At 35.7% G+C, this 27,925-nt stretch overlaps 1 protein-coding gene across 1 annotated transcript in view; it reads right to left on the bottom strand.

The window, feature by feature from the left end:
* Positions 1–14,122: 14,122 nt before the first annotated feature.
* Ube2w (ubiquitin conjugating enzyme E2 W) overlaps positions 14,123–27,925 on the bottom strand; it is a 68,150-nt gene continuing 54,347 nt past the window's right edge. The window contains exon 6 of the mRNA XM_047554654.1: positions 14,123–19,350. Coding sequence (XP_047410610.1) covers positions 19,337–19,350 — 14 coding nt within the window. The 3' untranslated portion in view covers positions 14,123–19,336. The remainder of the gene's footprint in view (positions 19,351–27,925) is intronic.

The raw sequence follows: 27,925 nt of genomic DNA, 5'->3' as shown, positions 1-27,925 counted from the left end.
TAGATAAAAAAGTCTTTATGTGATAAAATAAGACTGTAATATATCTAAGTAAACAACAAGAGTGTCTAAGTGATTAAAAAATGTTAATTAAGAGTAAATTTTAAAAGTTTTACGTGTATATGTAAGTAACACAACAGTTAAAACTATTTAAGGTTTTTCCTAAGGTCAAATATTAATGTACTGATATAAACCAAATTTCAGTCTATATGCTAAAATGACCAATAATTCTGAAAGCATTAATTTACTCTTAACATTGTATCTGTTAGGTTTTATTCTCTAGAACAACTAGTCTTAAAAATTGGGGGTTTGTACAACTCTGGTTAGACAACAACTGTTATTTTAGAGTATTGTACTACATTACAAAGTCTAAATTTTCTTTAAAAGCTAAACATGGTTAATATAAAAACATCGAAAAGGTTTAAAGAACATTTTATCAAGCTGGTGTTCTCCAATCTAAAGTTGTAATGGTAAATTTAAACTTATCAGAATAAGAAATTTTATTGGGGATTTATTTATATCATTTAGTGTTCTGTAACTGGACCTGAACCTTATGTTTCCTTCTGCACTGGGATAAAAATGTCAATGTATTTCTAAAAGATAATGAAAGCCTGATCTGTTTAAAAGTTAATATCATGAAACAGGAAAACATTTTGCCACTTTACTACACAAAAAGAAAGCTAAAAGCTCTCTCAGCTTTCTTTGAAGTTCATTTTATATTTTCCTTGTAAACTCTGTAACTGTTGACTGATTAATGTTTTACAGAGGTACTGCTTCAAGAACAATCTAAATTAATTTGTGATAATAAGCCATCACCTATAGGACAGATAATATAGACCCCAGTTTAATAAAAGTTAGTAAATAACTATAAAGTCATAGACATTAAAGTTAAAACCCAGTACTCTTACTGTACAACTGGTGAAACTGACTTGCTGGATGTTTAAGATCAAAACTTAAAGATTAAGATTAAAATAAAGGGATCAAGAGAACAATATTTGGTTCTTGCCCTCAGAGTCAGCTTAAACACAGGGAACAAGAGAACTTCTCTAAGGAGCTTTGCAACTCTGGGCCACACAACCTTCCAATCAGGGAGGCCACTAGAGGATGAAAAGCCAATCAGTGCACCTGCTGCAGAGGAGGGTCCTTGGGAAAGGGAGACATCCCTAATGCTTCCAAAGGAAGCCACCTCATCAAGGAGACCCTACCAGATGAATGGCACTAAAGGAGCTAAGAAGCTGCTCTCAAGTTCCCCAAGAGTGACCCCTGTGGGAACTCAGCTGACTTAACAGCAGATAGGAACAAGGTCAATTGACAAGCTTGGTCTTAAACACCTAGCAAAACAGTTAAAACCAAAACACAGTCATTCCTGGACATTTTAAAACAAAACAATAGTTATTTTCATGTAACTTAAGATGTACACTTATATTAGCCCCCAAAAGAAATAAAACCGGAGGTAACAAAAAAGATTCTTAGACAAAAATTCCTGACAACTATCAAGAGAAACTGCCAGAGTTATAAGTTTTTAGTCAGTTTAAGGCCTACAGATCTTTCTAACCTCCAATACAGGTAGACTCAATGTTTGCTAGTATGCTTCTCTAACCCTACGTAACAAAAATAAAGGGATCACAGAAGAAGATGTACAAGCAATCAACAGATATATGAAAAAATGTTCAACATCTCTAGTAATAAGAGAAATGCAAATCAAAACTACCCTAAGATTCCATCTCACCCCAATTAGAATGGCGATTATCAAGAACACAAGCAACAATAGGTGTTGGCGAGGATGTGGGGAAAAAGGCACACTCATACATTGCTGGTGGGGTTGCAAATTAGTGCAGCCACTCTGGAAAGCAGTATGGAGATTCCTCAGAAAACTTGGAATGGAAACACCATTTGACCCAGCTATCCCACTCCTTGGCCTATACCTAAAGGACTTGAAACCAGCATACTACAGAGATACAGCCACATCAATGTTCATTGCTGCTCAATTCACCATAGCCAGATTGTGGAACCAACCTAGATGCCCTTCAGTTGATGAATGGATAAAGAAACTGTGGCATATATATACAATGGAATATTACTCCGCAATGAAGAATGATAAAATTATGGCATTTGCAGGCAAATGCATGAAATTGGAGAATATCATGCTAAGTGAGATAAGCCAATCTCAAAAAACTAAAGGACGAAAGATCTCGCTGATAAGCGGATGAGGACATATTTTGGGGGGTGGGAAGGGTTAGCATTAGGTTTAGGGTTAGGTTTAGGGTTAGGGATAAGGAGTGTGGTAAGAATGAAGGAAAGAAGGACTGTATAGAGGGAAAAGAGGGGTGGGAGGGGTGGGGGGGGAAGGGAAAAATAATGAATCAAACATCATTGCCCTATGTAAACGTATGATTACACAAATGGTATGCCTTGACTCCATGTACAAATAGAGAAACAACATGTATCCCATTTGTATACAATAATAATAAAAATAAAAATAAAAAATAAAGGGATCTCTACTAAACAAAGAGATCATGCCAATAAAAAGATATTTTACAAAAATCAAATGACAGTAAGAATCTTAACTAAATGTTGTGTTTACATTCCTGATAACTCCGACAGTGTTAAGATTTACAATTAAGGTCTTATCCTCTCCAGCCTTGTTAGACTTTGTTAGGCCTTTTTTATGTAAACAACGTCTCAGCTCTTCCATCTCCTGGTAAGAGATCATTAATTTCTATCAGCTTCATGATATTCATTGACATGTTCCAGATGCTATTCATTTTGTACTCATGTTTTTTGTTTTTTTCATAAAACAAGACTTTTACCCCTAGAAAGATCCATTTTCTAAAAAGGAACTTTTTTTACTGCTTGCCCCACCCCACATCACCCCCTCTCAGCTCAAAGCAGCAAGAGCGGTCATCACCCTTTTTCTTTACAGCAGTAAAAAGTCCCTAAAATTAGAGGGGTAATACTAAAAACTTTAAAAAGACAGTCAATATAGATAGGTAAATTGGGTTAAATCACAAAAATAGGGGTCAGTTTGGGTCCAGAAAGTTGGAGGCAAATGACCACTGAGAGATTAAAATGTTAATGATTCCAGAGCCCTTCCTCCTCCCTTACCAAGAACATGCTCCTGTTCTAACCTGTTGTTAAGTCTCTCCAACAGGTTCAACTTATGAGAGAACCAGCCCCAAGAAACCACTGATTTCCAATACCCATTTCAGTCAGAAGACTATGTCTACATCAAATTGTTCCAGAAAGGACTAATACCCGGCTTAAATGGAAGGAACTTTACTCACAACATGGACTCATCACATCTGAGTCAAGACAACAGAAAAATGGACAATCCTCAGAGACCCCAACACCATCTAAAGATAAGACTGGAAAATTATTAAACATGCTTTTTCTCTTGCTTGAACTGTCAGGAATAACTCCATGCATAGCCCTTCAAATTTTTGAGATTACCAAATGGGATAAATTCTGTGTTACTGTTCACATCATTCCCCAGGTGTACTATTATGATAAAGAGGAAAAAAGAAAACATATGGGACTAATATCTAAACAAGCGGCCCCTGTTTTAGTTCCACTCCTAGTGGGAATAGGTATAGTGGGCTCCACAGCTGTAGGAACCACTGCCCTGATTACTGGAAACCAGAATTTCAAAACTTTAAGTAGACAAATAGATTTGGACTTAAATATGTTAGAGATAGAATTCAGTCTGTTAAGCTAATGGTGTTGCACACTCACTATAATCACCTATACACTACTAATAAATCAATGATTTGATTATGTACAAAAAACCAGTGGGGAATGTGATGGGCTGACAGATCTGATTCCATGAGAATGTTATGGGCCAGACTGTGGTCGGGACTGTTCTCCCAATAGCCATTTTTTGGGGCATTGTGTGAGACAGTCAGCTGACCAGCTTAATAAAGACTCTCAAATTTGGACTTCTCAGTGGTGATCAGTCTGTTCTTAAGTTGCACCCCATAACAGCCACTAGTCTTGGTTGCAGAGGACAACGCTCATTGAACTTAATGTTTCTAGTGCCCATCTCACTAACATCTTAATGAGCTGTCCTCTGTGTTCCCTCTGACCTTACATAATGTCCATTGCAGCAAGTACACTTCTTTGAGTCTTTTATTCTTTTTTTAAATATATCTTTTTAGTTGTAGATGGATGAAATACCCTTATTTTATTTGCTTATTTTTTATATGGTCCTCAGGATCAAACCCAGTGCATTCTACCACTGAGCCACAACCCCAGTCCCAAGTCTTTTATCCTTTTCCCACTATCTACTATGGCAATTCAATTTGGCTTAGTATGGTTAAGTTTTTTCTTCTGATATAAAGGGCCCACCTTATAAAGAGTTTGTACTGTGCCTTGGACTATTGCCAGGGTATTAAATTCCATAGACTAAGAGAAGGACCCCTAGTAATAAACCCTCCATTACCAATCTCATGCTCTAGTCTCCTTGTTTAAGGGTCTACAAAATCCAGCCAAATAGATATGCCCCCAGATCCTGCACATACCTGCTAAATAACTACTACAGGTATATTGGGAGTATAGTTCTTTTCCTCCATAATTGGGCCAGTATATCCCAGGTGAATTATGCAATGACTTACACCTATGTATAGACCTGGCAGCTAGAAGAGACGGGGAAATTTGTTAGTCAAGTCCCTGATAAATTTTTTTCCAAAGGGAAGGATATTATAATACCCTTAATGGGGAGGAGTGAGTCACCTCCACAAGCTCTAAGATTTCGGAGGAATCAAGGGAGCCAAAGTCTTTCGAGTTATCTACCCAGATGACTCCATCCCTCCCATGATGTGAGGTGTCCCACAAAAGCTCACGTGTGAGACAATGAAGGAAATTTCAGAGGAGAAACGATTGGGTTGTAAGAGTCTTAACCCAATCAGTAAATTAATCCTTTTAATCCCTGATGGGATTGATTGAAGCAGTACGGTGTGGCTGGAGGAGATTGGAATTGAGGCGTGGCTTTGGGGTATATATTTTGTATATGGAGAGTGGAGTCTTTCTCTCTCTCTCTCTCTGCTCTCTCACTCCCTCGCCCTCTCTCCTTTCTCTCTCCTCTCTCTCTCTCTCTGCTTCCTGATCACCATGAGGTATGCTGCTTCCTTCCACCACCCTCTCCCACCATGACGTTCAGCCTTACCTTGAGACCTGAGGAATGGAGCCAGCCTTCTATGGACTAAGACCTCTGAAACTGAGAGTCCTCAAATAAACTTTCCTCCTCTATAATTGTGCTGGTCAGATCATGTAGTCACAACAGCAAAATAGCTGACTAAAACACCAACCTGGGCCCTGATCTTGACATATCAGATTCATCTCAGTGGGCCATTTAAACATCTTTGAAGTCCACGAATCTTTTAAAATCTACTGGTGGCACATGCCTGTGATCCCAGCTACTCAGAAGTCTGAGATAGGAGAATGACAAGTTCAAGGTCACTCTGGACAATTTAGCAAGACCCTGTCTCAAAAACAAAACAAAAAAAATAAATAAATAAAGGGGGGTTGGGGTTGTAGCTCAGTGGTAGAGCACCCCTGGGTTCAACCCCTAGTACCACAAAAAAAGTACAAAAACAAAAACAAAAAAAACCCAGAATCTTAAATCTTGCATTTGGTCTTCAAATTGTTTTTGTTTGTTTCTTTGTTTCTACTGGGGATTAAACCCAGGGCCTTCCTCCTACATGCTAAGGACATTCTACCACTCAGCTGCATCCCCAGGCCCTGGTCTTCGGCCTTTTCTGCTCTCCCACTCCCAGTGCAGGGAATAGAACTTTCTTTGGCAGCTACCAGAGTGGACTTCTGTTGTTCAACCTGTTTTCAATCGTATAACTACCCTCAAGTTTTCATTATCCCTTTATAGGGGGCACTATGGACTGAACTCTTCTCCTAAATGTAGAAGCCCTAACCCTCAACATGGTACACACCTTTCTTCTTTTTCTCTGCAAGCACAAAGGACATGTAACCACAGCACAATGGCAGCCACTTATAAACCATGGGCATAGGGCTCAGAATGAAATCTATATTATAAATACCTCGATTTTGGACATTGAACCTCCAGAACTGTGAGAAATATATTTCCGTTGCTTAAGTCACCTAGTCTGTGATATTTTGTTATGATAGCCTGTGCAAACTAAGACAGGAGGTTGGGCTGTAACTGTGGCTCAGTGGTAGAGCACTTGCCTACCATGTGTGATGATTCAGGTTTGATTCTCAGCACCACATAGAAATAAATAAAAATAAAGGCTTTTATTGTTAATATAAAAACATTTAAGATAAAATATTTTAACTAATATTTTAAAATATTAAAAAAATAAACTAATAAAAATATATTTTTAAAAAAGACAGGAGGTCAATACAATTCATTAAAAAGTCAATTCCATTGTCCTTGAATTCACTACTTTCCCCTGTTTTTCAAAGGCTTTCACTAGGGCTGGGGATATAACTCACTGGAAAGCTTCTGTCTAGCTTGCACCAGGCCCTGGATTCAATTTCTAGCACTAAAAGTAAAAAGGCTTGAACCATTGTACTATCAATGGTAGCCCCCTCCAGTAGAACCCTTTTCCAAGTCACCATTGGGAAAGTTTTAATAAGGCCACATAATATTTGTGGCAGGGACTATCCATACTCCACATGCCACCTGGGATAGAATCCTCATTGGCAGAGTAGTAATTGGGTCCCAAAGCCCCATCTTACTGTCTTTTTGCACCACACCCAGTGCCAAATGTGCTGACTTGGGCCCTCCAGGAAGCAGACTACGGAGTTAGGAGGGTATGAGGCCCATTAGCAGTTAAGTTTGTGAAAGATAAGAGGATTGGGCTGGGCACAGTGGCATATACCTGCAAACCAGCAACTTGAGAGGCTGAGGCAAGAGGATCACAAGTTCAAGGCTAGCCTCCGCAACTTAGTGAGACCCTGTCTCAAAATAAAAAATAAAAAGGGCTGGGGATATAGCTCAGTGGAAAAGCACCCCTGGGTTCCAATCCCTAGTACCTAATAACAACAATAATAGGCTGCAAAAAACAAATCATGACATAGATCCAAAACCTGTGAAAGGAAAGAGGGAAAACAGATTTGGGCAGGTGGTTCTGAACTGAGAGGCAGATCTGGCAAGTTCTTACCAGCCCAAGGGGAGGTTGAGAGTGAGGATTGTTAGAAAAGTTCCACTGTGGGCAGAAATGACCTGGCTCCCACCATGCAGTCATGGGCTGGGAACTGCTTGAGAAAAGGGTGTCTGTCCCTGGTTCTAAAATTGAGAGAGATCCTGAAGGGCTTCAGTTGGATGTTTTCAGCTACTGCACTGCTTGTGGCAGACTTGGAAGATTTCATGTAATGAGAGCTGGGCAGTGTACCTCCACAGCAGCCACTCACCTTGCATTCACTCTAGACACTCTTCTTAAACCAGAATGTGTACATTTCAATGGGTAAGAAAATGTAAAACAATAAGCAGAATTCAGCAATTCAAAAGGAAACCAAAGAAATGCCCATTTGGGACTCATGAACCAGTTGCAAGAGAACAATCAGCATCTCCCTTCTTGGATAATGTTATTTAGGAAGATGACCTGAATGATAGCAATTTGATTTTTGATAGGAAGATATCAGTTTGAAAGTAGTTATAATGTTTAAATAACAACTGAGCAGATACTAAATGTACACTGTAAGCTTATGTTCCTAGCTTTAAAAATTGTAAAACAAGGGGGTTGGGGACATGGCTCAGTGGTAAAGCACTTTCCTAGCAAATGTAAGACCCTGAGTTCAATACCCAGCACTGCCAAAACAAAACAAAACAAAGCAAAACAAAAATACCTCAGACAGGATATTGAATTAAGAGGAAAAGCTAATGTGTTGCATGTTTGAATACGAAAACAAAGCAAAAAAAATACTCAATAGAATGGCAGAACCAAAAAAAGATTAAATCTTATAAAAATAAGTAATATACTTCACTTGAGACCAAAACAATCCCCAAAATCCTTAAAGAGGTATAACCAAAATAAAAGATATGGCTTTAAGGAATCAAAATCATGTGTAAAATGGCTACTGGAATAAGTGAATTAGGTGTTAATAAAAATAATGCTTTTTTTAGGCATGGTAGTTCATGCCTCAGGAGGCTGAGGTAGGAGGATCACAAGTTCAAGGCCAACCTCAGCAATTTAGCAAGGCCCTAAACAACTTACTGAGACTCTGTCTCAAAACACAAAACAAAAAATTAAGAAGAGCTGGGGACTTAAATCAGTGGTAAAGAGCCCCTGGGTTTAATCCCCAGTACCAAAAAATAAAAATAAAAAATAATAGTTTTTAAAGTTTGTTAAAAACAGCAAGTCCATTATTCTAAGGCAAACTTATGCAGAATAGCAATGTGTGCTCCTAAGGTAACCGCAAATAATTCCTGAAGCTTTGAGAAGCAGCTTGGAAACCTCTGACCTAAACCAGAAAGTAAGTTCCATTCTCTTTTGTGTATTAGACTATTTGCAGTAGTAAGATCAATTCTGGTTGTCATGCTTTAAAGCACTTTTTAAAAAATCTTCAGTCAACAAATAATAAAGTATTTGAAAATGTTATTATGTAAAAAACTGGTGAGGGAGCCCAGCTACTGGGGAGGCTGAGGCAGGAGGATCACTTGAGCTCAGGGGTTGGAATCCAGTGAGATCCCATCTCAAGGAAAAAAAAAAACCAAAATACTAAAAGAAAAATAATAACAAAAAAAAATTTTAAACCAATCAACAAATGAGAGTTTTTTCACTCACTCTGCCATGAAACATGTTCTTAAAACATTTGGAAATATCAGGAAAAGGGACTAGTACTTAATTCTGTGTATCAAGAAGACAGAACTAGAAAACAAGAGATTGACAGTATGTGTTCATTTCTTTGCCATAACAAAGTACCACAAACTTAAAACTTTTTATTTTTTAAGAGATGTGGGATTGGTATGTTGCCCAGGCTGGCCCTGAACTACTGGGCTCGAATTCCTCCTGCTTCAACTTTGCAAGTACTTTGGACTACAGATGAAAGCCACTGAATCCTGCTAAAAAACAAGAAACTTATTATCTCACAATTCTGGGGAACAGAAGTCCAAGGTCAAGGTATCATCAGATTCATGCTCTCTCCAAATGCCCTAAGGAAAAAAGTCTTTCCTGCAGTTATGGCTTAGATATGAGGTATTCCCCAAAAGTTCATGTGTGAGACAATGCAAGAATGTTCAGAGGTGAAATGATCGGGTTTTGAGAAACTTAACCAAATCAGTGGATAAGTCCACTAATATGGATTGACTGGGTGGGACTACTGGCAGGTAGGGTGTGACTTGAAGAAGTCACTGGGGGCATGTCTTTGGGCTTATATTTTGTCCCTGGTGAGCAGAGCTCTCCCTTTGCTTCCTGGTTGCCATATTCTGAGTTACTCTCCTCTGCTATGCCCTGCCACCATGAAGTGCTGCCTCACCTTAGGCTCAGAGGAATGGAGTTAGCCGTCTATGGAACAAGACCTCTGAAACAATGAGCCAAAATAACTTATTCTCCTTTGAATTTTTGTTAGGTCTTTTGGTCAGAGTGACACAAAGTTGACAGAAAGTGGTATCAAGAAGTGGGGTTATTGCTGTGACTAACCTGACCATGTGGTTCAGAAACTTTTGGAGGATTTTGGAGTTTGTGGGAGAAATTTTGAAGTTTAGAGATGTAAGTTGGAAAAGCTTTATAATGTTATAGGTGAAGCTTAATGGGCTGGAGCTCAGACCTAAATGCCAGACCAGGATAGCAGACAGTAAAGACTGAGCTCATGAGGTTTCAGAGGACTCTATTGGAAATTGGATTAGAGGCCATTTATGTTACATTCTGGCAAATAAGTCCATCATCAGGTGTCAGAGATATTGCTGGTGGCTTTCAGCCAAGTTTACTTTGGGAGAAGAAAACAAAGCAGGAAGATTAAAAAACTTGCAATTTGGCCAAAAAAGGGCAAGTAAAACTGGGACTAGGGAAGGTGTGACTGTTAGGGATTGCAGCTCTAAAGAGATGCTAAGTTCTTCACCCACAAACAATTGGCTGAGTACTTTACTCAGCCTCAGGGATGTAAAAATAATTCATTTGAGAAGAGACCATGGGGGCACCCTGCTTGCACACAGGGGTCTAGGAATTTGTTTCATAGTGTTCACCCAGGCACTTAAGAGGCTGCAGCAGTCATAGTGCCAGAAGGCCTACAAGAGATGGTAGCAGACCTTGTAGGATGCCCAAGATAGGGGGTCCTGAAAGCTTCCACCAAAATTTCTAAGGAAGGACTGGAAGGCCAGGCAAAATATAGCAAGGTTGAATTCCTTACAGGTAGCCTCCAAGATGATGAGGATGCATAAAGGTGTGAGAAGGAAGCTGATATGGAGACCCCTGGAATTAAGATGCCGGTAATGTGGAACCTCTGCCAAAGAAAGACCCAGGAACGGAGCAGAGACAAGCTGAGAGAGAACATATGGATCACAACCAGTAAGGCCATGGGATGGAGCTACACTGATCCTTAACCCTTTGGAGAAAACATCACAATGTGATGGGCACTAGATATTAGACATGCAGCTACGAAACTTATTTGCCCAGCTGGATTTTGGTCTTGCTTTGAATTCATCCATTCTATTCCCTATTTCTTCCTTGTGGAATGTTAATGTTCACCCTGTGCTATCATATTGGATATATGTAACTTGCCTTTGATCTTTACAGGGGAAGACATTCAAGAGTTTGCTTTGAATTTCACACGAGATTTTGGACATTTAGGCAATGGTGGAATTGTTAAAAGACTGTGGAGATTCTTGGAAATGAACTAAATATGTTTTACATTGTGAGATTGACATCAGCTTTTTTGGGTTGGTGTGGAATATTATGGTTTAGACGTCAGGTGTCCCCCAAAAGCTCATATGAGACAAAGAATATTCAGTGAAATATTCTGAGCTATAACAATCAGTGGATAGATCTACTGATATGGATTAACTGGGCAGCTAACTGCTATTAGGTAGGGTGTTGGAGGAAGTCAGTCACTAGGGGATGACTTTGAGCAGAGCTCTCTCTGTGCTTCCTGGTTGCCATATCCTGAGTTGTCTTCTTCTACTATGACCTTCCACCATGATGTGCTGCCTTATCATGGGCCCACAGCTATGGAGTTGGCCGACTATGGCCTGAATCTACAAAACTGAGTCAAAATAAATGTTTCCTCCTCTACATTGTTTTTGTTGGATATTTGGGTCACAGCAACAAAAAAGCTTACGAGATACTTGCCTTTTCCAGTTTTTGGTGGTAAACCTTGCCATTCTTTGGCCTGCAGTTGCATAACTGCATTGTCACATGGTGTTCTCCCTGTATCTGTGGACACATCTTCCATTTAGGGTCCACTTTACTTCAGCATGACTTCACTTTAATTACCTCAGCAAAGACTCGATTTTCAAATATGGCCACATTCTGAGGGACTGAGGGTTAGAATTTCCTCATCTTTGACACAATTTCAATTGTAATAGGTACTATAGTAAAATTTCTGTGTGGAAGAAATACTTTTCTAATAGATTATTGCATCCTGAGTACATCACTAGTCAGGGATCACACTTTCAAGCAGAAAACTTGGCATTCCCTGTACCACTGTATGAAGCAAGTCTGAACCAAGACTGGTTTACTCAGCAGGCCTTCACTATGAGGATATAGCCCCACTGGGTGACAGCTTTTTTTTTTTTTTTTTTTTTTTTAATGGGTGAAATGTTGGGTTAGTGGTTCAGTGTCTTCAAGCATATCCTTGGCTTTGTTTTCCAGGCAACTTTCTGAGATATTATTCACAGGTTGCTCAATTCATAGCTATTTCCTTCTAAATTGAATAAATGCAGAAGACAAAAGCAAATCAGCTAGTGGAAACCAAAGGACCAAATAACCTCTTTAAGGACCCATATGATCTGATACCAGGATTTCATTCCTACTCTCATCTCCCCCTGGCTCACTAAACCAGCTATACTGACATGTGCTATCTTCATATTGGACTAGTTGTGGGGAATTTTGTACCTTGTTACCTTTATTCTTTCCTGGAACTCATATACAAAGTTTACTTTTCAGGTTATAACAGTACTTGTTACATGCTATTTCTGTAATAATCTGAAACTGCCACATAACTGTACTTCATAGGGGGTCACCACTTTTTATACTTTTCTATCTATTTCTTGTAATTACATAGGCCTTGGGTATACAGTTTTTCTTATCTACCATCCCTCCTGGCATATGAGATACTCAATAAATATGCTTAGTCTGTTTTTAATCTTTGTGTCAGGTTTCCTTTATGATCTCATGGCTCCTCAGGTATATTTAAAGTATTTATATTCTTTATTGAATATATTCAAGAAAAATAAGTTGGAGATAAGGACAGAGGTATAAAAAAAGAAAAAGAACCATGAACAATGATTTATAATTTATTTAAAAGCAAACTTCTCAAACTCTCTGGGAGCAGAAGGGTTTGTGTGTTCTGCTACATTTCACTCAGATGGTGTCCAGAATTATTATCAATTGAGCTAAGCACTGTGGTGCATCCCCTCCACCCCAAGCAATTGGGGAGGATGAGGTAGATGAATCACAGGTTTGAGGTTAGATTTGGCAACTTACCGAGACTGTTTCAAAATAAAAAGGGCTGGGAGTGCAGCTCAGTGGGACTCTGGATTCAATTCCCAGTAATAGCAAAACAAAAAGAAAAAACAAACCAACAAAAATTGCATGAAAAATACAAGTATAATCAAGTTATTTCAAGATCCATTTATTAAAAGTCTATATGTTAGGTACTGTGTGCTAGGAACACAATCACAATTGTAATGCTGGGCCTATTACCAGAAAGTTTAGGATAGATGACTGTTAGGAGGTAGGGAAGAAAGGACAAGAATGATTATACAGTCATCCATATTAGATTATTGCCTGATAGTTATTAGTCAGTCACATTGGGTCTTTGAAGGCAAGGTATAGACATGAGAAGATATTTTCTACCTTAGTTTTCTGTTTTCAACTTTCCTTAGATTTCCATACCCCACTGAACTATAAAGGACACAAAGGTTCTCCCACTTACATATTTTGTATTAATCAGGCAAATATTTTTAAAAATCACATAAGCAATTAGAAATATATTGAGAGGGGTTTCCAATAGGACAGATGTAGAACAACTGTAGCTTTAGGCCTTACTATTCCAGTAGACCAAACCTTTAACCATCACTGAACCTTAAATTCAGTTTGTGTTTAATTTTGTTACATGTTATCTGTGTGTAAAATAGTATAGGGAGAGTACTTCAGCAGAATCGCTTATGCACAGCAGCTTAAACAAGTGGACAAAAGTTCTACTATGTGAAGTAGAAATTATTTTAAGGATTAAAACAAAGGGAAAGACTGCCATCAAAGTACAAAGGAAGTTCTTGCACATCTCTAACCATCCACTAATCTAGTTGTTTAGGGCTGCAAAAACAGTTTGTTGAGATACATATAAATATATATATATGTTTTCTTATGGTAGTATGGCTACCATGGTAGTATGGCCCCAAAGAGAACCAGGATCTCCTGGGGCAAGTAGATCCCCTGTGGAAAAGAAAATTTAGAGTATCAGCAGAGCATATTTAATTTCTTCCTGCCAGGAATAACAGATGCAGCGATATTCCCTTCTTCTACTTATTTTTCTCTCTTCTTTTTGCTTCAAGAGTCAACTCATTTAAGTAAACTGATGTGTGTACACTCGAAAGCATCCAGAAGTTTTTATAGTAGTATGTCCTTCTTAGTTGTACAGTTTGTAGGCCAACAACATCAGACTCATGGTAACTCTAAGAAAGTGCCTGGCTCTCAATTTCTAACTTCTCTGAAAACACCCAGTCTTTAATCAGGACTTATTTAATCAAAGCATAAAGAACCAGTAAAATAAACCAGCTATACTATTAAGTAAAGATGATCTGATGAATAACTAACTACACAGTTTTAGTGGCTATCTTTGTTCTGTTGTGCTCAGTTTGGAAATGGACATGTTTGTTTCCATAACCCTTAAAAGCTCAGTCTTTTGCAGACAGGAACCAATATATAGTTTTACATTATTATAAACTACAAAGAAGTCTAGTATCTATCTAATTTAGTATTCAAATATACAGAAAAAATCAAATGACAACTGCTTTATTATTAAAAGTTACTGAATTCCATTAAGCACACAAAGTAACCTATATTCAACTAACAAAAGTTTGATACATGTATTTAAAAATATATAACAGATGTCTGTCTTAACATTTTTCTATTTAAAAAGTAGTAACTTTACATATTTTTGCAATTTGAATTTATAAAATATATACATCCGCCCTTTTCAAATCAAGCGTGAGCTTCCATTTCTATTAATAAAACGCACAACCTGTATTTCTGAATATCAAAAGAAAAATTGTACCAACTAAAACAAATTCATTTTGATCTGAACATGCACTTATTTCTTTGCTACTAGATAATTAACCCAATAATCCACTCAAATAATTCTTTTACCCGGAGCCTGATAATTAATTTGCATTTATGTAAACTATAGTTAACTAGGAAGAGACTTGCATTTTCATGGTATCTGATAAAACCTACTAAGTTACTTAACAGTCTCTTTCAGGCTTCAAATAACAGGCAGGATTATTCGCTCTTTCCATATATTAGGAAATCTGACAAATTGTGCTACTAAGTCAAAGTTCAGGAAATTTTTAAATTAGGCTTTTGCCTTTGGGGCAGGGGGCGAGGGGGATAAAACAGTTTAAACCTTTCCTCAAAAATCCAGATAGTATCATGTGCCAAGAAACAGAACAAGAACTGGATTACCTTCCCGCCAATTCTTCACTCAACATGTACAACTGGAGCTGAAGTATGTTTAGATCAGCTTCTATTCAGTCATTCCTTCCAAATATTCAAAATAGCCTCAGATAACTATTTTATCAACAACAAAAAAATGTCTTAAAAAAGACTGTCATATAGTCATTCTGGAAACTTGTCACCAAATACAAGCCTGAATACTAAATTTGAGAATTAAATTTACAATTTACACATCACTTACCAGGATCATAGAACCATTAACTTCAATTAGGACAGAGAGCTAAGTTGAAGTACATATTTAGATTCCACATGTCTATGATAAGCTATATATAATCTTGTCTTTAAATTAATGCACAATGTAAGCAAAAGTCTTCCATAAATTATTTTAGAAAAATAACTCATCTCAAAATGATTTGAAGAATTAAATGGAAAAACCAATAATTCATTCATTTGAGCAATAAGTAGGCTTTGGAAGAGACACCACCCAAAAAGAAAAGAAGTGAAATTCCCATATAGTACCAAAGAAATAAATTAGGACTAACAGCTCATTTAGGTCAATTATTCAACAAATTTAACCATTTTTTTTTATGAATGAAATTAGGTGCCAAGAACATCTATTTTATTTATAGGAAGAATTCTTTTAAAGCCTTAAAAAATTTCTGATGTAATTATAAATCTTCTTTCTTTAGATTCCCTAACATTTAAAAGAAAATTTAGAAGCCAGAAAAGCGAAGTGTTTGTTGAACACTGATACACTGCAAATTTGAGACAGTAAAAAATAAATAAAAATAAAAGGGGTGTTAAAATTTTTAAAAGGACTGCAAAGATGACTGAGGTCAGTTGGCAGAGATTAAAAGACACCTCACCTACTTCAGACAGATCTCAACCATGCGTAACAGAATAGTACTATAGCTGATTTTGAGAAAGAATCTTCAAAAAAGTAAAATATGGTTAATTCTCAGTTTTTTTGAAAACCAATTTATATACACTAACAATTGTAAATTTAAAACATTCAGCTATGTACAAAAAAAATTAATAAAAGTGAGATAGAGAAACATAAGCAGCAGTAACCATAAAGGCTTAAACTAGTGACACTGAATTCTTTATTTAAAAAAAATTTTGAACACACAGTACCTCCTCTCCTCTTCTATTTTTAAGAAGTTTTAACAAGTTTTAAATATCTCATTTCTCAAAAACAATAGGCTTTTTAAAAAATAAGACTTGATTACCAGAAACAACATGTAGTTACATACTGTTTTCATATCACTATTAATTTCCATTATTTGTCATTTTGTCTTTGATGCAATCTGGGAATTAAGCAGTCACTAGATACCTGTTTTAGAATGTGAACAAATTATCCACTGCAGGTATCCAATGACATATATATATGTATATGTATTTGCATATATTTAAAATTTAGAAGGGAAAAGGTAATGAACTACTCTAGTTACTTTATAACAAATATTTATGTACCTAACCAAAACAAGGATTAAGATCTTTTTCCAGTTGAACTTTTGACTATATAAAAGCTACTTTCAGCACTTTTTTTCTGGGAATAAAAATGCTTATTTTCCCTGTGGGTTAAAAGGAAGAATTACACATTATAAGTTCTTTAGAGGTGAATATTAATTCCTTTACAGTCACAAAATTCAATTTTTAAAAATTTCCCTTAAAAAACTGAAAACAATCTTTCTTTGTAAAACCTATGGCATTAATCCCTACTTGAAAAATTTTTTTGAAAGGGTGCCAAGGTCATGATCTAAGCATGCATAAAAAGGAACTGAATGTATTACTGTTTTAACAGAATTTGGCATACAAGAATGGCCTAAAATAAATAAATAAATAAATAAGGAAGTAAATACATATCTTCTAGGTATGAAAGTATAATTCTGTAGGCCTAAAGCCCCATGGAGGGAAGAGGGTATTAGCATATTCCTATGTACATTTCTAGGTATTCTGGTTGCCTTTAAACAACACATTACAGAGAATTTTTTCTTTTCTTATTACAAAGCCATTACTTGCCCTTGGAAAAGCAATGACTCAGATTAATGTCTTATGACTTTTAATAATGTAACTTACATATAAAATAATTAAATCTAAGTGCAAAGGAATTTTCACTGACTCCTAATTTCCAGGAAGTACTATTAACCTGATTATGAATTCTGAATGGTTGGTGCGCCTATATTTTAGGATATTTCTTATTTTCTTTAAGTCATAAAATGTACTGAAATAATTTGGTTTTTCTTTCCTCTGCTTCATTTTACTTTATGATATCTATATGTAGAGAGAGGTATGTTAAAACACTATTGTAAAAAACTTAACTGAGGCTATATAAGACCTATTAATATATAGTATAGCATTGTTAACCTTTGACCTGGTATATTGATTCCTTTGGTGAAAAAATGTCACAGGTCATTTCTTTATAAAATGATTTTAGTAACAGGGCCAGCAATATGGAGAAAGATTTCCTGCCCGCCCCCATCGAAAAAGATCAAGTTAATCAGTAGTTTAGAGCAATTACGTAAAATATGAAAATACATAATTTACAGCTACAACTTTTATGTTAAAAGCTATTAAAAACTAAGAATAATTCAAAGTTTTTTTCATCTAGGTTAAACAGGGCAACTGATAAAACTGATAGTGATCACTGAGAACTTACATATATCTAGTTAAACAGAACAAAAATGTTTATGATTTTTTTAAAGTGGTAGCTGCTAACAAGCAGTATAAACAGTGTCCACAATTTGGTGGCTGGCCATGGTTTAAAACTTTTTTCAAGTTGTTTCTACAGCAGACATATTTTTGAAGTCTACCCACCCCTGAGTTCAGCAATTATACTTTTAGAGTGTAAAATTATATGCCCTTAATTAACAACATGTATAAAGCTACAAAATGTCATCTACAGAGATTAAAAACAATTTTTTAAAATATCATTTACCAATTATTGATTGGATGGTTTTACTGGGGTACATATTTCAGACCTTTCAGCCAACTGGCTTTTATTTTAAAGCCCAAATTGATTAATAAATTCACTGCAGGATATTTCAAAAAGAGTGCAACAATAAGGCATTAGTAAAAATAACATTGTAGTAGAAACAGATTTTGCATATGTGAAAAGGTAATTTATAAAATACATTAATCACTTTTTAAAAAGAGAACCTAGTTGTTATATCATTAACTTACATGGTACTGAGAATGGGACCTTTCAACAATTTTTTTTAATAGAAAAACTTTATCTAGCTGTAAGCAAAATCTTTTCAACAAGAAAACAAAACAAAATCCTCCAGGAAAATCTATATGGTTGTGTGAGACAAATAAGCAAACATACCATTTTTATAGTGTACTTCTGCCTAAATTTTAAAATAAAAATGTCCACACTCTTTTGTTAAAACATTAAGCCTCTGTCAAAAATGTATTTCTTATTTTAGGGTACAGGATCGAAGAACAAGATGATACTTACAGGTAAAGAAATTTTACAAGAAAAAACTCGACAAAAGTTTTCCAATTAAAGTACTATAACATTCAAACTTGACTTAAAATGTAACAAAAGCAACAAGATTGCAAACAAAAATGTTTATAGATTTTCCAAACATAAATAAATGAAATAGTGTTTAGGCAGTAGGGCTCATGCTGATGGCTAGCAGGAAGTAACAGAGTGTAATCTACTTGGAAAAAATCTTTAATGTACAAATGACAAGCCCAAATGATGGACTGCAGCAATTTATTCATCACTGCCATTTTTCTTACTTCCAAAATAAAGCCTTGATTAAACCACTCATACCCTATATTACTCATACCTTTACTTCAGAGATTGAGGAACTATATACAACAAATGAATTTATTTTCACCATAGGGATAACATATTGTACCTCTCTGCCAATGTTACTTGAAAACCTTCCATGTCAAAACAATTTGACAGCAGATATAAACAATTAAATAAATATGCAATGATCTTTCATTACAGTCCTTTAAAGACGCATGTTAATTCATGCTGTTAACCTTAGGATCACAGTGCATAGAATCCAAATATAAACAGTTGGGGTGACTTTCAAAGTAATGTTGGATCCCTCACTTTATTTATAATCCCACCATAGCTGATAAAAGTTCATTTCATAGGCCCTATCATGCATTAATCATTGAGTGGCAGGAGTTAATGAAAACTTTTCCTGTTACAACGTTCATTGCCGGCAATGAACGTCCCAAAACCACCAAGGAAGTCATTGTTATTGCACAATACATGAGGACCTGGAACTTTTCCAAAAGCTTAAAAAAATAAAAATAAAAAATGGAATTATATTTGACATTTCCTGACACCTGCATTAATACTGTATGACTAATATAAGCATGTCAGTTGCGTGGACTGAACCAGCGATCAACATGCGCCCAGAATGCACACGAGTAAAAATGCAGTAAAAGGAAGTAGTCTTCATTGCCTATAGGTCACTTCCAGTCAAAGGTTAAAGTTCAAAGACTGAATGATCAAAGTGCTCATTTTCTCAGTAGGACTATCTTCTGCTAGGAGGATGATAACAGTGGCATCAACAAGTATCATCTTGAAGAAAAGGAAAAAAAAGATAATTAAAAAGTCAAGCATGCATAAGTAAAACCTACAAGTTAGTCTAATGTAAAAATAGAAGAAAAAAGTTTACTTGTCTACCCCAATCCTTGCAAACAGAACGTTCACTTTGTGTTCAATTATATAGTGATTAGTTTTATTCCTTTAATATAAATGTTTGCACGAATCTTAAAATTATATATTCTTAACATATTAGTTCTATATAAAATAACAAATTGAAACCATCATGTTAGTATATATTCAGGATGTAACGATCTTAACGAGAATTCTTTTATGGGCGATAAAATTGTAATGAGACAGAAAGTAAACTCCTGCCATGCTATTTAACACAATGTAGGTTGTGTCTTTAGACTATGAAGTCATTCAACCCTTCTTCACCAATGAGATACAATCTCCAAATCAACCCATAGAAAATTAATGCTATTTATTTTCCCTTTAGAAAATAAGTTTTCAGCAAGTACACATATAAATGCAATGGTCACTTAAAAATCCCACAGAACTATTTTGTAATAACTTCTGGTTGCCTCAGCACATTATATTAAATGTAACATGGATAATTTTTTGAAATGATATATTTTATAAAATTATTTCATAAAATATATCCAAAAGATATTCTTCAGAAAGCAGGAAGACTGATGGCAACTCCTGGAGAGTTATGTAAGCTTTTAGGAAGAAAATTCAGAAAATACTGACCAAAATATTTAACAATTCCATGTCAGTATTGACATATTGCTAATAAAATTCTCACTCTCAGAAACTAAACAAGAACCAAAACCCACTGAAGTCTGACTGCTATGCTGCAAAAACTCTTGGAGCATTCCATAATCCCGTAATTTTTGGGTAATCTAAAGGGTGAAAAATCTGAAGGATGAAACAGACCAGATTTTAAAAATAAGTTAGGCTGCGTAGCTCAGTGGCAGAGCGCTTGCCTAGCATGTGAAAGACTCTGGGTGTGATCCCCAGCACTGCAGAAATTAAAAAAAAAAAAAAAAAAAAAAAAAAAAAAAAAAAAAATCGTAAGGCTAGGGATGTAGCTCAGTGACAAAGCACATGCCCAGCTAAGAAAGGAGGCCTTGGGTTCAATTTGCAGCATCAAAATAAATAATAAGCAAAAATATCTAATTCATTAGAATCCTTTAAACTTAAAATAACAAGAAAACAATACACAGTTTATATCTTTTAAGCTGTATATGAAAGTTATCTGTTTCTTACATTACTGTGGAACTTGGAATGAAGAAGATACACATTATAGATGTAGAACAAATGTAAGAATATGAAGTTTTTTAAAACATCATGTCTTTAATGAAGTATTTTGTAACACTACAATCTCTATCTTGGGTCAGATGTTGCAGGAAATTTAGAACTGATATGATATTACCTGCCTTAAATATCCTAGCTTTGAGGAAACAAATTTACTAGCATGTTCTGAAGATACAGTCCAGTGATATGACACCAGGACCCACAGGGATTGTAGGATTATAAATCCATGATGATTACATGTAATCTTGAGTTCACAAATAAACTAAGTATAGAGACTGGTATGAGTCAAAGCCATGGGCATTCTTTCCCTAAATAAAAGGGCCATAACTAAAGGGGGGGGCTCATTTGTGAGTACGAAGAACAGTTTGTACCTAGATGAAGTGATTATTAGACACCAGGACTATCACACAAAAAGTTGGAGTAAATCCATCTTAGGTCAAGACAAACAGATCTATGAAAAGTTGTAAAAGACCATAATATTTTTAACCTCTTAGCTAAGCTAAAATATCTGTGGCAAGCTAATTGCTAGAAAAATTAAATCTCATATTAATCATTTTGATTTTCTCTGGAATTTCAGAAGCCCCTACTAAAATTGCATTCTCATATATACAAATTACAAGTTTCAAAGAAGTGATATTTACTACATCTAACTTTATTTTGCTTCTGGGAAATACGGATGAGAGAGAATTGTATTAGATAAGAAAGGTCATTAAGTTTTCCCCAAAGTATAAAAACCATCATTATATAAAAAACATCTCCATGGACATTCCCAGGGACATAAGATTAGAAAAAAAGAAACACAGTAACATAGGCCAGTAGATACTAAGTGGGATGCTGCCACCGAGAAACAATATTTGTAGTTACTTTTTTCTCTTGAGTTCAGAGAATTAAAGCTTTTCTTTCATGAAATGATTCATAGTAGGCAAATAATAGAATTGCTATGCAGCAGGAACAGAGGACACAAACTGTTTTAAGTTTGGACTGAAGAATTTTAATAAGTGGTTTTATAACAAAGGGTCAAACAAACAAAAAGGGTTATAACTACTATAGGTAAAACTACAAAAGTATAAGACAGGAAGAAAAGGAGCTTGATTTTTATCAATTTGAGACAATCTTATGCTCTGCATATAAATATATATGCTACATAGAATAAAGTCCATGGTTTCTAAAAAGCAAGATATTTCTCTACTCCTTGCCAAGTTAAAGATTCATCAATTAGTTAGATGAATTTAAACACTATGCCAATTTACTTCCTAAAAAACTAGGCTTCTGAGGTCAATACTCAATAACAACCTTAAACTATAATTTGTAACTGACCAATGATCAACTTTTTATCACTTTAAAGAGTGTTCCAAGAATCACAGGTCTGTCTTCCCTTTTGTGGAAAGCAATTGCTCAGAAAACTAAGCTAAATATGCTTAATATTGGCTCCAGAAAACAAATGGCTAAGGTTATTAAGGGTTCTAATTGGCTTACCTAATTGATATATTTTTAGGGTTTAACAAAAAGATACTTTGTATTTTTATTAAGAACAATTATTTTATTTATTTAATAATATAACATTCATTATTTTGTTCACTCAGATGAGGTCCTGTTTTCTAAGGAAGATTCTAGGTATGAATCACAGGTAAATTCCTCAGTTCATCTGTATGCTGAAGTGAGTTTATCTATTTCACAAACCTATTTTGGTTAGGATGTGTGTGTGTGTGTGTGTGTGTGTGTGTGTGTGTGTGTGTGTATATACTTTAACCCCATTCTCTCTGAGCAATTGCTTTTTCAAAGCATATGGACTCCTGCCTTTACTAGTAACACAGAATATCTGCATTCCAATGCAGATATATTAATTCCTCAGTGAACAGAAACAGAAATAGAATACTGTAAGAGTTCGGGAAAACACACTGATAATAAAACTTCAAGTAAATAACAATTAAGGAAAGTATACTCACATACAAATGCAACTTTTTTTTTTTTTTTTTTTTTTGCGGTGCTGGGGATTGAACCCAGGGCCTTGTGCTTGCGAGACAAGCACTCTACCAACTGAGCTACTCCCCAGCCCTAAATGCAACTTTTTTTTATATCCAAATTCTTTCAACACTAATATATTGGTTATACTTTAATACACTGTGTGCCAAAATACCTTGAAAGAAATATGCATAGTAACATTATGGCAGCAGGCTTGGCCTAATTTTCAAGGGGTACTAATTAATAAAATGGAAGATCACAAATTTATACTGAGAGAGGCTTTTTCTAAAAACCCAGTCCTGGTAATTAATAACTCAACATTGGCACAAAAGCTGAATCTTCCCTTTTTTTTTTTTTAATTTTTTTTAGTTGTCAATGGACTTTATTTTTATTTATTTATATGTGGTACTGAGAACTGAACCCAGTGCCCCACACATGCTAGGCAAGTGCTCTACCACTACACAACAACCCCAGCCCCTCAGTCTTCCTCTTACACAACCAGGTGGTAAAATGAATTCCAGATTTTTAATTTTAATAGTATTTCCATCTTGTAATTAACACCACACAGGACAACTGTGAAGGCTGATACCTCAGACATACAGCTCCATTTAGTTTCTAGAAACTGAAATGCAAGTGTTTCAATGAGTTTATCCAATTCCAAGTAAGCTTTTATTCAATCTTTGGTTTTGTTTTTTGTTTTGCAGGATTGGGAACTGAATCCAGATATACTCTACCACTGAGTTACATACCTAGCTCTTTGTATTTTTTTTTGAGACAGGGTCAAGCTAAGTTGCTGAGGCTCGCTTCAAACTTGTCATGCCTCAAGTCTCCAGAGTCACTAGGATTATAGACAGGTGTGCACCACTGCACCCAGCTGACATCTGCAAAGGTCTAACAAAGCTGACAGGTTGGGCTGGGGTTGTAGCACAGTGGTAAAGTGCCTGCCTTTCTCAGCACCATATATAAATAAATACAATAAAGGTTCATCAACAACTAAAATGTGTGTGTGTGTGTGTGTATTTAAAAAAAAAAAAAAAGCTGACAGGTTATGCTTTCTAAAGCTAAGTCTACCTTTTTGATTAATTATACAGATTCAACTATAATGCCAAGATGAGCCTACAACTGCCATTCTGATATATAAAAGTGCTACAGTTTAAATGCTTTAGCTTTTAGAGGTGAAGGAAAAGTTCAGAGAAAATTCTCTGCAGTCATCCTAGTTGGATGACATCAACAGCTGCTCTACCATCTCAGTGAATTACAAATATCATCCTTCTTTGATTGCATATGAAGCTCCTTTAAGCAACGAATTTGTCCCTTAAAGGGAGAATGGTGGAAGTAACTTAGGTATTCAGGGTCCCAGCAGGAACAGAAAATATGTTTGGAGATAATAAGGTCACTGTAAGGCAACAAACCAAGGACATTTTAAAAACAATTATCTGTAAATGAAAAAAAAGTGTCTATACCTGGAATTGGAGAATGGACTAGAATAGTTATATTTAGGTGAATAAAACTCCAATGTCTTGTAAAAATGGCTAATTTATATTGGGAATAAAAAAAGAGAGAAAAGGGACAGTTCAATCTGTTTATTGGGAATATTAATTCCTAATAGAAACCCCAGGTTAAAATTACATTATGTAGGAAGTTCATTTAATTTGAAATGTCTCTTTTTTGGGTGTGGGGTACTTGGCTTACACAGATTATATATCTCTGAAGTATATTTAAAAAAAATTTTTTTAATTGGGAAAGCATAGATTTCTCAGTAACAGATAATTGTAAAAAATTTTCTTAGTAACAGATAAAACTAAAAAACTTCTATGAATTGTATATATTTTAAGGAATTAATTCTTTTATTTCTGTTTTCACTATATAACCTTTTTCCATTTCTTATTCAAAAGCAAGTAAGAATCAATTCTGAAAGTATTCTTTGAAAAAGAACTTCTCAGCCAGATGTGGTGGTATACACCTGTAATCTCAGTGGCTTGGGAGGTCAAGGTAGGAGGATCATGAGTTCAAAGCCAGCCTCAGCAACTTAGCAAGGTCCCAGAGCAACTCAGAAAGACCCTGTCTCTAAATAAAATATTAGAAAGGGCTGGGGGTGTGGCTTAGTGGTTTTATATATATATATATATATATATATATATATAATGTAATGTTTCAAATACTTTGAACATTCAAGGATCTTTGAAAACATTTTATCCTTTGGAAATTTCTCTACTGAACAGCGAGGAAGGGAAAAACAGAAATAGTACTCTAACAATAGGGTGAGTGTGGAGAGGGCTGTACTTTTAAAATGCTTTTAGAAGTGCACTACTCTAGGTAAATGGAGTTGGAGAATACTATGCTAAGTGAAGTAAGCCAAAACCGAAGGCCAAATGTTTTCTGAGATGTGGATGCTGATCCATAATGGGATGGAGGAACTTTGGATAGGGCAGAGGAGAGGGTAGGGAAGGAGGAGGTATGGGGGAAGGATGGTGGAATGAGACAGACATTTTTTACCCTATATACGTGTATGATTGCATGAATGATATGAATCTGCATTGTGTGCAACCAGAGTAAGAAAAATTGTGCTCCATTCCTGTACAATGAGTAGAAATGCATTCTGCTATCAGGTATAATTAATTAGAACAAATTTTAAAAATGCATTGCTCTGCTGAGCATAGCCGTACATGCCTATGAATTCCAACTTCTTGGGAAGATGAGTCAGAGGAGGATTGCCAAGTTCAAGTCTACCCTGGACAACTTATTGAAACCCTGTCTCAAAAAACAAAAAGGGCTAGGGATGCAGCCCATGTTAAGAGTGACTGCTTAACATGAGCAAGGACCTGGGTTCAACTGCCACTACTGACCACAAGAAACAAAAACAAAAAACAATGAAACACATATATACACATTAAAAATCAAACAACTTTTTTCCTTTACTGTATTCTAAAAAAAGATCCATAGAAATATTTTACATATGAGATAAAAATGTATTCTTTTCCAGACGATTACCAATTATCTGAGGACTCTTTCCCCTTCTCAATGATGTATAATGCATTTACCAAATCTCATATACAACAGGCCCTAATAGAGTAATTCTATACAATGATTTATCTTTTTGATATGTATTTTAAGTTGCAGGTGGACACAATACCTTTATTTTATTATTTTTATGTGGTGCTGAGCATTAAAACAGGGTCTCACGCATGCTAGGCGAGCTATCACTGAGCCACAACCCCAGACCAATGACCTATTCTTTTTTTTTTAATTTTTTTTAGTTGTTGATGGACATTTATTTTTAAAATTTATTTATATTCAGTGCTGAGGATCAAACCCACTGCCTCACACACACTAGGCAAGTGCTCTACCACCCCAGCCCCCAAATGACCTATTCTTAATGTTAATGTTTCAGTGCCTGATAAATTCTCCTTCATTATCTTTATAATTCAAACTTCAAACTTTGCTCTTATCACCTATTTCTTCCAAAATTTTCAAACACTGACCCCTATTAATCCACTAGATTCTTCCTGAAATTACATTTTTTGAGAACAATAGGGGCTGGGGAGATAGCTCAGTCGGTAGAGTGCTTGCCTTGTAAGCACAAGGCCCTGGGTTCAATCCCCAGCACCCAAAAAAAAAAAAAAAAGAACAATATGTTTTCTCATTAAAGTATCTCTGCTTTTTTCATAGTTCTTAAAGTTTTGTCTTTTTTTTTTTCTTTCTTTCTTTCTTTTAGGTCTCAAGTATTTCTCATTAACATTAATTATCCCAAGTTTTCATATTTGTGCAGTTCTCATGAATGGCATTCTTTCACTGTATTTTCTAATTTTTAACTGCTGGCATAGTGCCACTACATTGACTCTGGTCATCTTTTATTTCAACATTTTGAGAACTCAAGTTTAAAATTCACTCATTTTATGTGAGGACACAGAAGGTTTCACACTGTGTGGATAAATAAGGGGATGGGGGAGGCCAGATTCCTGTTAGTTTTGCCAGTTCTACTTTCCAGAAACCAAAACCCACCATCACCAACAACCAGGAAAACAAATGATTTTATGTATACAAAATCACACAGGCTGATTCTTATTCACTTGTACTTATTCAGTGTACAAAGAGTACACTGAGAGGGCAAGTGCCCAGGATTGTAAAGGACTTGTTCAGCAGGCACAAGGCCCTAGAATCGAACAATACCCCCCGCGGGGGGTTGGGGGGAAGGAACAGTTCATAGAAGAATATCAACTTCTTGCCTTTAATTTAAAATGCTTCTTTTGGGAAGCACTGAGATTAGTTTAGAAATTATTCTAGCAGTTCTGAATCAGAAAGCTACCATTATTTGCCCAATAGGAACAACGGATGCTTAAAATTATTGAGTACTTAATAAAGCTCACATTAGCAGATCTCAACTTATTTTTAAAATAATTTAATTGTAGATGGACATGATATCTTTATTTTTTTAATATGGTGCTGAGAATTGAACCCAGTGCCTCACATGTGCTAGGCAAGCACTCTACCACTGAGCCACAACCCAGCCTTAGATCTCAACTTTTTTTTTTTTTTGCGGTACTGGGGATCGAACTCAGGGCCTTGTGCTTGTAAGGCAAGCACTCTACCAGCTGAGCTATCTCCCCAGCCCTCAACTTTTTTTAATGTGCTTTTTAAAACTTTTCTTTTTAGTTATGTATCATAGTAGATTCTATTTGGACATATTTGTACAACGTGGAGTATATCTTATTCTAATTAGGATCCCAGGCTTGTAGATGTATATGATGTTGAGATTCAGACCTCAACTTTTTTGAAGGGTAATACAATCCAAAAAGTTTTATATAATTAAAAACCCCCTTCCCTCCCCAAAAAAACTGAAGAGTAGCAGAACTAAGTATACAAGGCATCAAAACTACTTCCCTAGCACACACAAAGTCCTGGGTTTAATCCTGACTGCAAAAAAAAACAAAGGGTGGGGGGGAAACGAAAAAAAAAATTCTACTTTTAATGACAGGTTTCTTAAGATCTAGGTTCTATTTTGATCTAAAAATTAAGGACTAGCTGAGGATATAGCTCAGGTGGTAGAGTGCTTGCCTTGTAAGCACAAGGCCATGGGTTCAATCCCCAGCACCAAAAAAAATAAAAAAATAAATAAAAATAAATAAAAATTAAGGACTTCCTTTTTGCAGTAAAATAGTGTCAAAATGTTAGTATAATGCCTTGTTTTACTCATATGATGGCTACGATTTTGTTTGCCCTACTAAAAATCTAGTCTAACTTATCTGTAAAACATCCTGTACTATTTTAAAAAACTGTTCTCCATATTACAAAAATACATCAATTATATCTTTTCATTTTCCCATCTCTT

Source organism: Sciurus carolinensis, chromosome 1 (assembly GCF_902686445.1).
Source record: "Sciurus carolinensis chromosome 1, mSciCar1.2, whole genome shotgun sequence".
In the NCBI taxonomy this organism is placed as follows: Eukaryota; Metazoa; Chordata; class Mammalia; order Rodentia; family Sciuridae; genus Sciurus; species Sciurus carolinensis.
Note: the sequence above shows the minus strand (reverse complement) of the source record. Positions and strands in the feature narration are given on the sequence as shown.